The sequence below is a fragment of the Hypanus sabinus genome, chromosome 7 (genome assembly GCF_030144855.1).
Source record: "Hypanus sabinus isolate sHypSab1 chromosome 7, sHypSab1.hap1, whole genome shotgun sequence".
Lineage (NCBI taxonomy): Eukaryota > Metazoa > Chordata > Chondrichthyes > Myliobatiformes > Dasyatidae > Hypanus > Hypanus sabinus.
This window is the reverse complement of record NC_082712.1, coordinates 3,659,387-3,671,802: the sequence shown is the minus strand read 5'-3', so window position 1 is coordinate 3,671,802 and position 12,416 is coordinate 3,659,387. Positions and strand designations below refer to the sequence as shown.

Below are 12,416 nucleotides of genomic sequence, written 5' to 3'. Positions count from 1 at the left end.
GCTGGGGTCAAATCAACATGTACAACACACTGGAGAAACTCAGCAGGTCGAGAGTCCTGACGAAGGGCCTCGGCCCAAGACTTTGACTGCCCGACCTGCTGAGTTCCTACCCCTTGTTTGTACGTGTTGACCTTCTAGCCTCTGATGCCATCTTCAACTCCTTCCATTGCCCATAACCCCTCTTCACCACCCCTCCCCCAGGTTCCAGAATCTCATCTCAGAGAGGGAGCACTGGTGGGCTGGTACTTACCAAGCAGGTCATTCTGCGGGAGCCAATCGAGCAGCTTGACATTGGGGGCAGGTTGGAGATCACTTGGCCAGTTACTGCGCAGTTGTCTCCAGATGATCAACTGGGGGAGCTGGGCAAAGGCAGCGTTCATCTCTTTCAGCAGCCCAGGGAGGCTGACAGACATCAGCATAGAGCCAAAGGTCACCACCACAAAGCCGTTCTCTCCGGCAGTCTGTAGGAGATCTTCTAGTTCCTGACAACAGCAAGGACAGGTCAACACTCGAACCCCCAACACAACAAGGCCAGCAGATTGCACTGAGTGCCATGAGTAAAGTGAGGCAGCCCAAGCTGTTAGGGCAAGTCCCAGGTGGTGCAGGCAGAGGATTGGAGTGCAGAGCACTCGTTTTTCTTAAATGAATAATGGTAAGTAATGAGTGGTCAGCCCAAAGGGAAATATGAGGAACAGAGGAACCTTGGTGAACACATTAAAGGAGCCGTGGTGGTGAAGGTGTATGAGATAATTTCCTTTCTGAGACAAGGCATGGGTGTGCAGAATATGTCTGGCAGTGAGGAAATGAGAGGGAAGAGAGTGAGTGGGAGAGGGAACAGAGAGGGTGGGAGAGGAAAGAGAGCGGGTGGGAGAGGGAAGAGAGAGGGTGGGAGAGGGAAGAGAGAGGGTGGGAGAGGGAAGAGAGCGGATGGGAGAGGGAAGAGAGCGGGTGGGAGAGGGAAGAGAGTAGGGTGGGAGAGGGAAGAGAGTGGGGTGGGAGAGGGAAGAGAGCGGGGTGGGAGAGGGAAGAGAGTGGGGTGGGAGAGGGAAGAGAGTGGGGTGGGAGAGGGAAGAGAGTGGGGAGGGAGAGGGAAGAGAGTGGGGTGGGAGAGGGAAGAGAGAGGGTGGGAGAGGGAAGAGAGTGGGGTGGGAGAGGGAAGAGAGTAGGGTGGGAGAGGGAAGAGAGAGGGTGGGAGAGGGAAGAGAGCGGGTGGGAGAGGGAAGAGAGCGGGTGGGAGAGGGAAGAGAGCGGGGAGGAGAGGAAAGAGAGCGGGATGGGAGAGGGAAGAGAGCGGGATGGGAGAGGGAAGAGAGTGGGCTGGGAGAGGGAAGAGAGCGGGTGGGAGAGGGAAGAGAGCGGGGTGGGAGAGGGAAGAGAGTGGACTGGGAGAGGGAAGAGAGCGGATGGGAGAGGGAAGAGAGAGGGTGGGAGAGGGAAGAGAGCGGGATGGGAGAGGGAAGAGAGCGGGACGGGAGAGGGAAGAGAGTGGGCTGGGAGAGGGAAGAGAGCGGGTGGGAGAGGGAAGAGAGTGGGGTGGGAGAGGGAAGAGAGCGGGTGAGAGAGGGAAGAGAGCGGGTGGGAGAGGGAAGAGAGCGGGGAGGGAGAGGGAAGAGAGCGGGACGGGAGAGGGAAGAGAGTGGGCTGGGAGAGGGAAGAGAGCGGGTGGGAGAGGGAAGAGAGTGGGGAGGGAGAGGGAAGAGAGTGGGGAGGGAGAGGGAAGAGAGTGGGGAGGGAGAGGGAAGAGAGTGGGGAGGGAGAGGGAAGAGAGTGGTGTGGGAGAGGGAAGAGTGCGGGGAGGAGAGGGAAGAGAGTGGGGAGGGAGAGGGAAGAGAGTGGGGAGGGAGAGGGAAGAGAGTGGGGAGGGAGAGGGAAGAGTGCGGATGGGAGAGGGAAGAGAGTGCGGTGGGAGAGGGAAGAGAGTGGGGAGGGAAAATGTGGGCGAGGGAATGTGAATCCCTGCAGCGTCCAATGTCTCAGGGACAGACATGTGAACATCTTTAAGAGGATGAACCATCAGGCCCTCATGGCATAGCTGTTAGGAAAGTGGATACCTGTGCCAACCAACTGTCAAGACAACTTCAATCTCTCCCTCACAGTCAGAGGGTGACAATCATACCAGTGCTGAAGATCAGGGTGAGCTCCCTCAACGACTACCACCAAGAGTCATTCCCACCAGCTTTGAGAGGTTGTTCAATGCTAGAATAAACTCCTGTCTAAGGAAGGATCTACACCCACTGTAATTTGTTGCAACAATAAGTTACAATTGTCACTGTAATTTGCCTATTGAAACAATTGCGGGAGCAATCTTTGGCCTCTCCTCTTGGCTATCGATCTCCTGGAGAATAGAAATATTTATGTCAGGCTGCTGTTTACTGATTACAGCTCAGCATTCAACACAATCACACCTTCAGTTCTTATCAAAAACCTCCTAAACCTGGATCTCTGTACCTCCACCAGTACCTGGACCCTTCATTCCTCATTGCTGACAATCAGCACAGGTTAACCTCAGGGATGCGTGCTTAGTCGACTGCTCTGCTCTCTCAACACGCATGACTGTGTGGCTCGGCTCAGCTCAAACTCCGTCTATAAATTTGGCGACGACACAGCTATCGTTAGCATAATTTCAGATGGTGATGAGGCGGCGTACAGGAGTGAAATGGACCTCAAGCACAAGAGAATCTGCAGACGCTGGAAATCCAAAGCAACACACACAAACTGCTGGAGGAACTCAGCAGGCCAGGCAGAACCTATGGAAAGAGTAAACAGTCGATGTTTCAGACTGAGACCCTTCATCAGGACTGGAAAAGAAGAGGAGAAGTCAGAATAAGAAGGCGGGGGAGGGGAGGAAGAAGTACAAGGTGGCAGGTGATGGGTGAAACCGGGAGAGGGGAAGCGGCTGAGGGGCAACAATTGGCAACTTATTTGGTGAAAGAGATAAAGGGAAAGAGAAGTGGGAATCTGATAGGAGAGGACAGAAGACCATGGAGAAAAGAAAGGGGAGGAGCACGAGAAGGAAAAGATGTGTAGGTAAGGAGAGAAGGAGTGAAAGGGAAACAGGAATGAGGAATGGTGAAGAGGAGAGGGGTCAATTCCTGCTTTTCAAGAAATTGATGTTCATGCCTTCAGGATAGAGGCTACCCAGACGGAATATAAGGAGTTGTTCCTCCAGCCAGATTGAGGACTCATCCTGGCAGAAGAGGAGGGTACGGATGGGCATGCAGAATGGGAATGGGAAATAGAATTGAAATATATGGTCAGTGGGAGATCCACTTTTCTGGCAGGTGGAGCGAAGGTGCTTGGTGAAGTAGCCTCCCAATCTATGTTGGGTCTCACCAATATACAGGAGGCCACGCCAGGAGCACTGGATATAGTAGATGATCCCAACCAACTTGCAGATGAAGTGTTGCCTCACCAGAAAGGACTGTCTGGGGCCCTGAATGGCAATGAGGAAGATGGTGTGGTTCTTGTTCCACTTGCAAGCACAAGTACCAGGAGAGAGATCAGTGGAGAGGGATGAGTGGACAAGGCTGTCATGGAGGGAACTGTCCCTGTGGATGGTGCCTGGTCTGCTCAGTTCCTCCAGCATTCTGTGTGTGTTGCAAGATAAATCAGCAAGTTGAGTGGTGCTGCAGCAACGACGTTGCTCGCAACTTCAGTAAGACCAAGGAATTGATTGTAGACTTCATGAAGGGGAAGTCAAGGGAACACGCAACAGTCACCATTGAGGAATCAGAAGTGAAAAGGTTCAGCAGGTTCAGATTCCTGGGTGTCAACATCTCTGAGGATCTATCCTGGGTCCAGCATGTTAATGCAATTACAAAGAAGGCATGACAGTGGCTACATTTCATTAGGTGTTTGAGGAGAATTGATTTGTCACCAAAGACACTTGCAAATTACTACAGATACCATGGAGAGCACTCTAACTGGCTGCATCATTGTCTGGTTTGGCGGGTCCATGGCACAGGATCAGAAAGAGCTTTAAAAAGTTGTAAACTCAGCCAGTTCCATCATGGGCACTGGTCTCCCTAGCATCCAGAACATCTTCTAAAGGGGGCATTCATCATTAAGGACTCCCATTATCCAGAACATACCCTCTCTCATCAGGGAGGAGGTACAAGTGCCTGAGACACACACTCAAAGTTCAAGAACAGCTTCTTCATCTCAACCATCAGATTTCTGAATGGACAATGAACCCGGGAACACTTGCATAGTATTATTATTATTTTCCCCTCTCTACTTACAGGACTCATTTAATTTATTGCTATATATACCTGTACTCTTATTGTAATTGGTATTTTTATTGCAATGTACTACTGCTACAAAACAACAAATTTCACAAAGGGGGTAGCACAGTAGCGTAGTGCTTAGCACAACGGTTTACAGTACCACTGACCCAGGTTCATTTCCCACTGCTGTCTGTAAGGAGTAGGCACATTCTCCCCAGACTCATGTGGATTTCCTCTGGCTGCTCCGGCTTCCTCCCACAGTCCAAAGACGTAATGGCTGGTGGGATAAAAAGTAATTGATAGTTGCCCCTTGATTAAGATAGGGATAAATTGGAGATTGCTAGCTCAAAGGGCTGGAAAGGCCTATTATGTACTGGATCTCAACAAATAAATAAACCAATAAAAACACACCAGGATGCTGAAGTTTGAGAGTGTCCGAAGGTAGAAGAGTGTGAAGTTGGTATTACTAGGGAGATGGAGCTTGGAAAGCTGAAAGGTCTAAAGCAGATGGACCAGATGGTGTAGACGCCAGTGTTCTGAAAGAGGTGGCTAAAGAGATTAGTATCACAGGAGGCATTAGTAATGATTTTTCAAGAATCACTAGATTCTGGAATGTCTCTGGAAGACTGGAAAATTGCAAATGTCACTCCATTCTTCAAGAAGAGAGAGAGGCAGAAGAGAGAAAACTATAAGCCAGGTAGTTTGACTTCAGTGTTTGGGAAGACTTTGGAGTCAATTATTAAGGATGTTCTTGGATGCACATGATAAAACAGGCCGCAGTCAGCATGGTTTCCTCAAGGAAACGTCTTGCCTGACAGATCTTTTGGAATTCTTTGAAGAAGTAACAAGTAGGATAGACAAAGGAGAATTGGTTGATGTTGTGTACTTGTATTTTCAGAAAGCCTTTAGCAAAGTGCCAGACATGAGGCTGCTTAACAAGTTACAAGCCCATGGTATTACAGGAAAGAAGCCAGTATGAATAAGGCATTGGCTGATTGGCAGAAGTCAAAGAGTGGGAATAAAGGGAGCCTTTATTTGGTTGGCTGCCGGTGATTAGTAGTGTTCCAATGGGGCTTGTGTTGGGGCTGATTCTTCTTATGCTATATGACAATGATTTGGATGAGGAAATTGATGGCTTTGTGGCCAAGTTTGTGGACGATATTAAAATAGGTGGTGGGGAAGGTGGTTTAGAGGAAGTAGAGAAGCTTTAAAAGGACTTAAACAGATTAGGAAAATGGACAAAGAAGTTGCAGATGGAATGCAGTGTTGGGAAGTGTATGGACATGCACTTTGGTAGAGAAATAAAAGTGTAGACTATTTTCTAAATGGAGAAAAGATTTAAAAATTTGGAGCCCTTGTGCTGGATTCCCTCAAGGTTAATTTACATGTTGATTCAGTGGCGAGGATAATAAATGTGATGGTAACATTCATTTCAAGAGGACTAGAATATAAAAGTAAAGATGTAATGTTGAGGCTTTATAAAGCACTGGTGAGGCCTCACGTGGAGCATTGTGAGCAGGTTTGGACCCCTAATCTAAGAAAGGATGTGCTGACACTGGAGAGGGTTCAAAGGAGGTTCATAGAAATGATTCTGTGATTAAAAGGCTTGTCATATGAGGAGTGCTTGTTGACTCACTGAAATTCAGAAGAATGAGGCGTGACCTCATTGAAGCCTCTCAAATTGTGAAAGGCCGTGATAAAGTGGATGTAAAGAGGACATTTCCTATGGTGGGGGAGTCTAAGATCAGAGAATAGCCTCAGAATAGAGAGGCATCACTTTAGAATGGAAATGAGGAGGCATTTCTTTAGCCAGAGAGTGGTGAATCTGAGGAATCTGTTGCCACAGGTGCCTGTGGAGGCCAAGTCATTGGGTGTATTTAGGGCAGAAGTTGATAAGTTCTTGATAGGTCAAGAGACAAGCGGATATAGAGAGAAGACAGGAGATTAGAGCTGAGAGGGAAATTGGATCAACCATGATGAAATGGCAGAGCAGATGATGGGCCAAATGGCCTAATGCTACTCCTCTCTCTCATGGTCTTATATTAAACCTGATTTGGAGATTTAGAAATACACATATAAAACAGAGATGGGAAACAGATACACTGGGCCACAATGGACGCAAACACAAAATGTAGAGAGGTACGATGGGACTGGAGACACAAAAACATGCTGGCTCTAGGGAGACAGTCTTGTGATACACACACACACACACACACACACACACACACAGTGATTGGGTGTACAGAAGGACTGTGGGACTGGAGACACATACTATGGAGACAATCCTGCGATGGGGTGGACTGGAAATGGAGAAAGCCTCTAAATGAGAGACCATTGCACTTACCTGTGGGACTGGCTTTGACGGTTTTGAAAGCAACCCTCCAACACAAATCACATTAGGAGGCAGTGGCCGTGAGAATTCCAGGGTAAAGTCGGTGTTGTAGATTGCCAGCTGGGCCTTCGTGTATAGCTTAGAGAGGCTGACGTCAGTTCCAGGGAAGTGTTCCCTGATGGCTTTTTCAAACCGTGCCTGGATCCTCATCTCAAACCCAAGGGAGCCCAGGAACATTAAGGAATTCTTCAGCCGTTGCCAGAAATCCATGCGATCGGTGAGTAGTGAGCGATGGACGGGAACAAAGGAGAGAGGGACTCCCATTCCCCATTGGTGAACATTCCAGAAATTACCCCCATGGACGGTGACAAACTGTAAACCCAGCTTCTCGGCCACCAGGAATGAGCAAGGATTAAAGGCATCGATCACTGCAATATCGAAGTGCTCACCTCTTAAAGAGTCAATGATATTAACATCATTCATTATCCACTCACACTGCAGTGCAAAATGACCCATTAAATCCAGGAACATGTCCGCAGTTTCTCTGAAATCAGGAAGGTAGAGTCTATTCACATCAATCAGGCAAACCTGTGAGATCAAATTCTCTGCAACAGCCCCCTTTTCATCTCCTCCAATCCATACCATAGAAAGGTAGCGTAGTGGTTAGAGTTACGCTTTACAGTACTAGTGACCAGGGTTCAATTCCCGCATCTGTCTGTAAGGACATTCCACCTACGGCTGTGTGGGTTTCCTCTGGGTGCTCTGGTCTCCTCCCATATTCCACAGATGGACATTATTTCCCTCTGGCTTTTTCCACTGAGGTTGGGTGAGACTAGAACTAGAGGTCATGGGCTAAAGGTGAAAGGTGAGTTGCTTAAAGGGAACCTGAAGGGGAACTTCTTCACTCAGAGGGTGGTTAGAGTGTTGAATGAGTTGCCAGCAGAAATGGTGGATGTGGGTTCAGTTTCAGCATTTTAGAGAAATTTGGATAGCAACATGGATAAAAGTTTGGAGGGCTACGTTTTGGGTGCAGGTCGATGGGACTTGGCTGATTAATGGTTCATCACAGGCTAGATGAGCTGATTAACCTGTTTTGCCGCTATGGCGGTCTATGATTCTATGACTGTGTGCTAGGGGCAGCCACATGTCAAAGTTCGAAGTATATACTTAATCAAAGTACATATATATCACTATATATAACCCTGAGATTCATTTACCCTATCGATACCCTTCATAATTTTTATACTTCTATAAAATCTCTCCTCAATCTTCTATGCTCTAGGGAATAAAGTTATATCCTATTCAACCTTTCTCTATAACTCAGGTCTTCCAGTCCCAGCAACATCCTTGTAAATTTTCTCTGCACTTTGTCAATCTTATTTACAGCCTTCCTATAGATATGTGACTAAAACACAAAGCTTTATTTTTAATCAAAGCATGTATCTCTATAAAACTCTGAGATTGTCTTCTCCAGATAGCCATGAAACAAAGAAAGAACGTGAAAATTGTTCAGAGAGGAGCATCAAACCCACCTCGCATATAAAAAAGGCATCCTGATCATTAAACCCGTCCCCTGCACAAAACAGAACAGAAGCATTGAAATCCCCCCCAAAAAAACCCTGTTCACACTAAATTGTCTTATACAATATCAACAAAACAACTGAACATTGATTTATGAAGGACAATGCACTAGAAGTTTTCTTTGCAACCATATTTACCTGTATCACGTCTTTCAAGGAATGTCGATCTGTATTCCTGATCCTTTTTTTCCTACCACACTCTTCAATGCCCTACTGAGCACTGTGTAGGACCTACCCTGGTTGGTTCTCGCAAAGTGCAACACCTCACACTTAAATTCTACCCGACTTTTTCAGCCCATTTTTCCAGCAGGCCTAGATCCCACTGCAAACTTTGATAGTCTTCCTTGCTGACTACACCCCCAATCTTGGTGTCATCAAGATTGTTTGCCACATTATCATCCAAATCATTGATGTAGATGACAAACGAAAACAGAACCATCACTGATCCCTGCGACACACCACTAGTTACAGGTCTCCAGTCAGAGAGGCAACCATCTACTATCACTCTCTGGCTTCTTCCACAAAGCCAATGTCCAATCCAATTTACTACCTCATCTTGAACGCCAAGTGACTGAACCTTCTCGACCATCCTCCATGTGGGACCTTCTCAAAGTCCATGTAGACAACATCCGCTGCCTTGCCTTAATCAACTTTCACGGTAACTTCCTCAAAAAACTCTATAAGGTTGGTTAGCTACAACTCACCACGCACAAAGCCACATTGACTATTCCTAATCAGTCCCTATCTATCCAAATGTTTATATATCAGGATTCTTAGAATACCTTCCAATAACTCTCCCACTGCAAAAGACAGGCTTACCGGCCTAAAATTTCCTGACTTATCCTTAGAGCCTTATTAAACAATGAAATATTAGATATGCTCCAACCCTCCAGCACCTCACCCTTGGCTAAGGATGAATTCAATATCACCACTGAGGCCCCTGCAATTTCTGCATTTGCCTCCCACAGGGCCTGAGTGAATACATTATCAGGCTTTAGGGATTTAGTCAGCAAACACCTCCCCTCTGTAATCTGTATAGGGTCTATCACCTTGCTACCTCACATCTATAGACAGTGTCCATCTCCAGAGTAAAGACAGAAGCAAAAAGACCACTTAAGATCTCCCCCATCTTTTTTGGCTTCACACATAGATTACCATTCTGATCTTCCAGAGGACCAATTTTGTCTCTTGCTATCCTTTTGTTCTTAGTATATCTGTAGAATCCCTTGGGATTTTCTTTCACCTTGTCTGCTCAGGCAACCTCATGCCTTCTTTTAGCCCTCCTGATTTCTTTCTTAAGCGTTTTCTTGCATTTCTTATATCCCTCAAATACTTCATTTGTTCCTACCTGCCTATACCTGTTATGCACCTTCTTCTTCTAAAAGCAGGGCCTCAATATAAGTCCATAGACATAGGAGCAGTATTAGGCCATTCAGTCCATCAAGCCCGCTCCTCCGTTTCATCATGGCTGATTCCAGATCACGAAAACCAGGGTACCCTAAGCCTATTATTCTTGCCTTTTATTCTGACAGGAACATATAAACTCTTTACTCTCAAAATGTCATTTTTGAAGGCCTCCAAGCTACCAAGTACACCTTTATCAGAAAACATTTGCCAGATCCTTTCTGATATCATCAAAATTGGCTTTTCTCCAAATTAGAATCTCAACGAGGACAAGACACATCTTTTTCCATAATTACCTTGAAACTAATGTCATTGTGGTCACTGGATGCAAAATGTTTCCCTGCACAAACTTCTGTCACCTGCCCTGTCTCATTCCCTAATAGGAAATCCAGTATCACACGCTCTCTGGTTGGGACTTCTATGTACTGATGAAGGAAACTTTCATGAACACATTTAACAGACTCTTTCCCATCCAGTCCTTTTACAGTATGGGAGTCCTAGTCAATATATGGAAAGTTAAGATCTCCTACTATCACAACACAGAATGCTGTTCCTGGGCTACAGTTTAGCATTCAACACCATAATTCCCTCCAGGATTGACAAGCAGCTCAGCAGTGCCTCTTTCACCTCATATGGTTGAAGAAGTTTGATATGGGTCCCCAAGTCCTACAGACTTTGTACAGGGGCACAATTGAGAGCATCTTGACTGGCTGCATCAATGCCTGGTATGGGAACAATACTTCCTTCAACTGCAGGACTCTGCAGAGAGTGGTGTGGACAGTCCAGCACATCTGTAGATGTGAACTTCCCACTATTCAGGACATTTATGGAGACAGGTGTGTATAAAAGGCCCAAAGCATCAAACCACAGCTGCTACCATCCGGGAAAGGGTACCGCAGCATAAAAGCCAGGACCAACAGGTTCTGGGACAGCTTCTTCTACCAGGCCTTCAGACTGATTAATTCATGCTAATACAATTATATTTCTACGCTCTAGTGACTGTCCTGTTGTACATGCTGTTTATTACAAATGACTATAAATTGCACATTTAGATGGAGATGTAACGTAATGACTTTTACTCAAGTGTGTGAAGGATGTCAGTAATAAAGTCAATTCAATTCAAATCCATTCAACCTTATATTTGCTGTAACAGTCTGTAATTGCTCTAAAAACTTGCTCCTCTAAATCCAACAGATTTTTGAGTGCTCGATAATAAAATCCCATTAACATGATTCTTATTCCTCAGTTCTACCCATAAAACCTCACTGAGCAAACATTCCAGTCTGTCCTGACTGAGCGCTACTGTGACATTTTGCCTGACTAGTGATGCCACCCCTCCGCCATTAATCCCTCCCACTCTATCATGTCTAAAACAACGGAACTCCAGACATTGAGCTGCCAGTTCTGCCTCTCCTGCACCAAGTCACACTAATGGCTACAACCTTATAATTCCATCTGTTGACCCAGGCCCTGAGCTCATCCACATTTCCTATGATACTTATTGCATTGAAGAAATATCAACTCAGAACAATAATCCCACCATGCTCAACCTTTTGATTTCTGACTTTATATGTATGCTTAACAACATCTTTCTCCACAACCCCTCCACTATCTGTTCCGGTGCTCTGGCTCCCATCCCCCAGCAACTTGAGTTTAATCACCCCACTGTGTAGCATTAACAAACCTTCCTGCTAGGATATTAGTTCCCCTCCAGTTCAGATGAAAACTATCTCTTCTCTGAAGGTCCTACCTTCCCTGGAAGGGAGCCCAATGATTTAAAAATGTCAGACTGTGTTGGTCATTGATGCAAACAAAGTACTTCACTGTATATTCTAATGCTTCAGTGTAGATTTGACAAAGAAAACTAATCATAGCTGTACCTGCCCAGGAAGAACTCTCGCTGCTTCTCCAAGAACCACTGCTCATATCTGGACAGATATTCCTCACTTGCAGACCACAGTGTAACCCGGTAACTGTTGTTTCTCCCAGTGTAGTTTAAACCTGTAGCAATGAGAGAATTGCGGTGTGTTCTTACAGGCAATAGATAAACTGATCACCAACAGTGAGGTCTAGTCCCTCTGGGGAGGGGGGGGGGGGTGTCTCACTTTCCAATTGCCCTCCTGCCCTCCACCAATTTGTGGGTTATTTGGCCCTTGTCCTTAAGACCATAAGACATAGAAGCAGAATTAGGCCATTCAGCCCATCGATTCTGCTCTGCCATTCCATCATGGCTGATCCTGGACCCCACTCAACACCATACACCTGCCTTCTCACCATATTCTTTGATGCTCTGACCAAACAGGAAACTATCAACTTCTGCCTTAAATACACCCGGTCTCCAGTGCAGTCTGTGGCAGAGCTTTCCACAGATTCACTAATCTATGGCTTAAAACATTCCTCCTTACTTCTTTTCTAAAGAATCGCACCTAAATTTTGAGGCTGTGTCTTCTAGTTCTGGATGTCCCCACCAAAGGAAATATTCTCTCCATATCCACCCTATCTAGTCCTTTCAACAGTCGGTAGGTTTCAATGAGATCCCCCTGCACGCTTCTAAATTCCAGTGAGTACAGGCCCAAACACTCCTCATATGTTAACCCCCTCATTCCTGGAATCATCTTCATGAACCTTCTCTGGAGGAACAGCTCAAGGGGGCAAGTGTTCCATCTTTCAATTCAATCCTGGCTGATCTAACTGAGTGGGAACGAGCTGGGGGGTTGTGCAAGTTGGATTATCAGAGGAAAGGGTTTAGTGGTGGGGAAGAAACAGGGGTAGAGAGGACTGCTGTGAGGAGGGTAGGGGGAGCAGGATGCAATTGAATCAGAGCGATACAGTTAAATACACACAAAATGCTGGAGGGGCATCTGTGGATTAGAG

At 46.3% G+C, this 12,416-nt stretch overlaps 1 protein-coding gene across 5 annotated transcripts in view; it reads right to left on the bottom strand.

Annotated features, from left to right (window-relative positions):
* LOC132396507 (UDP-glucuronosyltransferase 3A1-like) overlaps positions 1-12,416 on the bottom strand; it is a 55,332-nt gene that overhangs the window by 15,959 nt on the left and 26,957 nt on the right. For all 5 annotated transcript variants that reach the window (XM_059974086.1, XM_059974085.1, XM_059974087.1 and 2 more), the window contains 3 exons: positions 11,423-11,543; positions 6,571-7,102; positions 251-482 (listed from right to left, as the gene is read on the bottom strand). In XM_059974086.1, the coding sequence (XP_059830069.1) occupies positions 251-482; positions 6,571-7,102; positions 11,423-11,543 (885 nt within the window). The remainder of the gene's footprint in view (positions 1-250; positions 483-6,570; positions 7,103-11,422; positions 11,544-12,416) is intronic.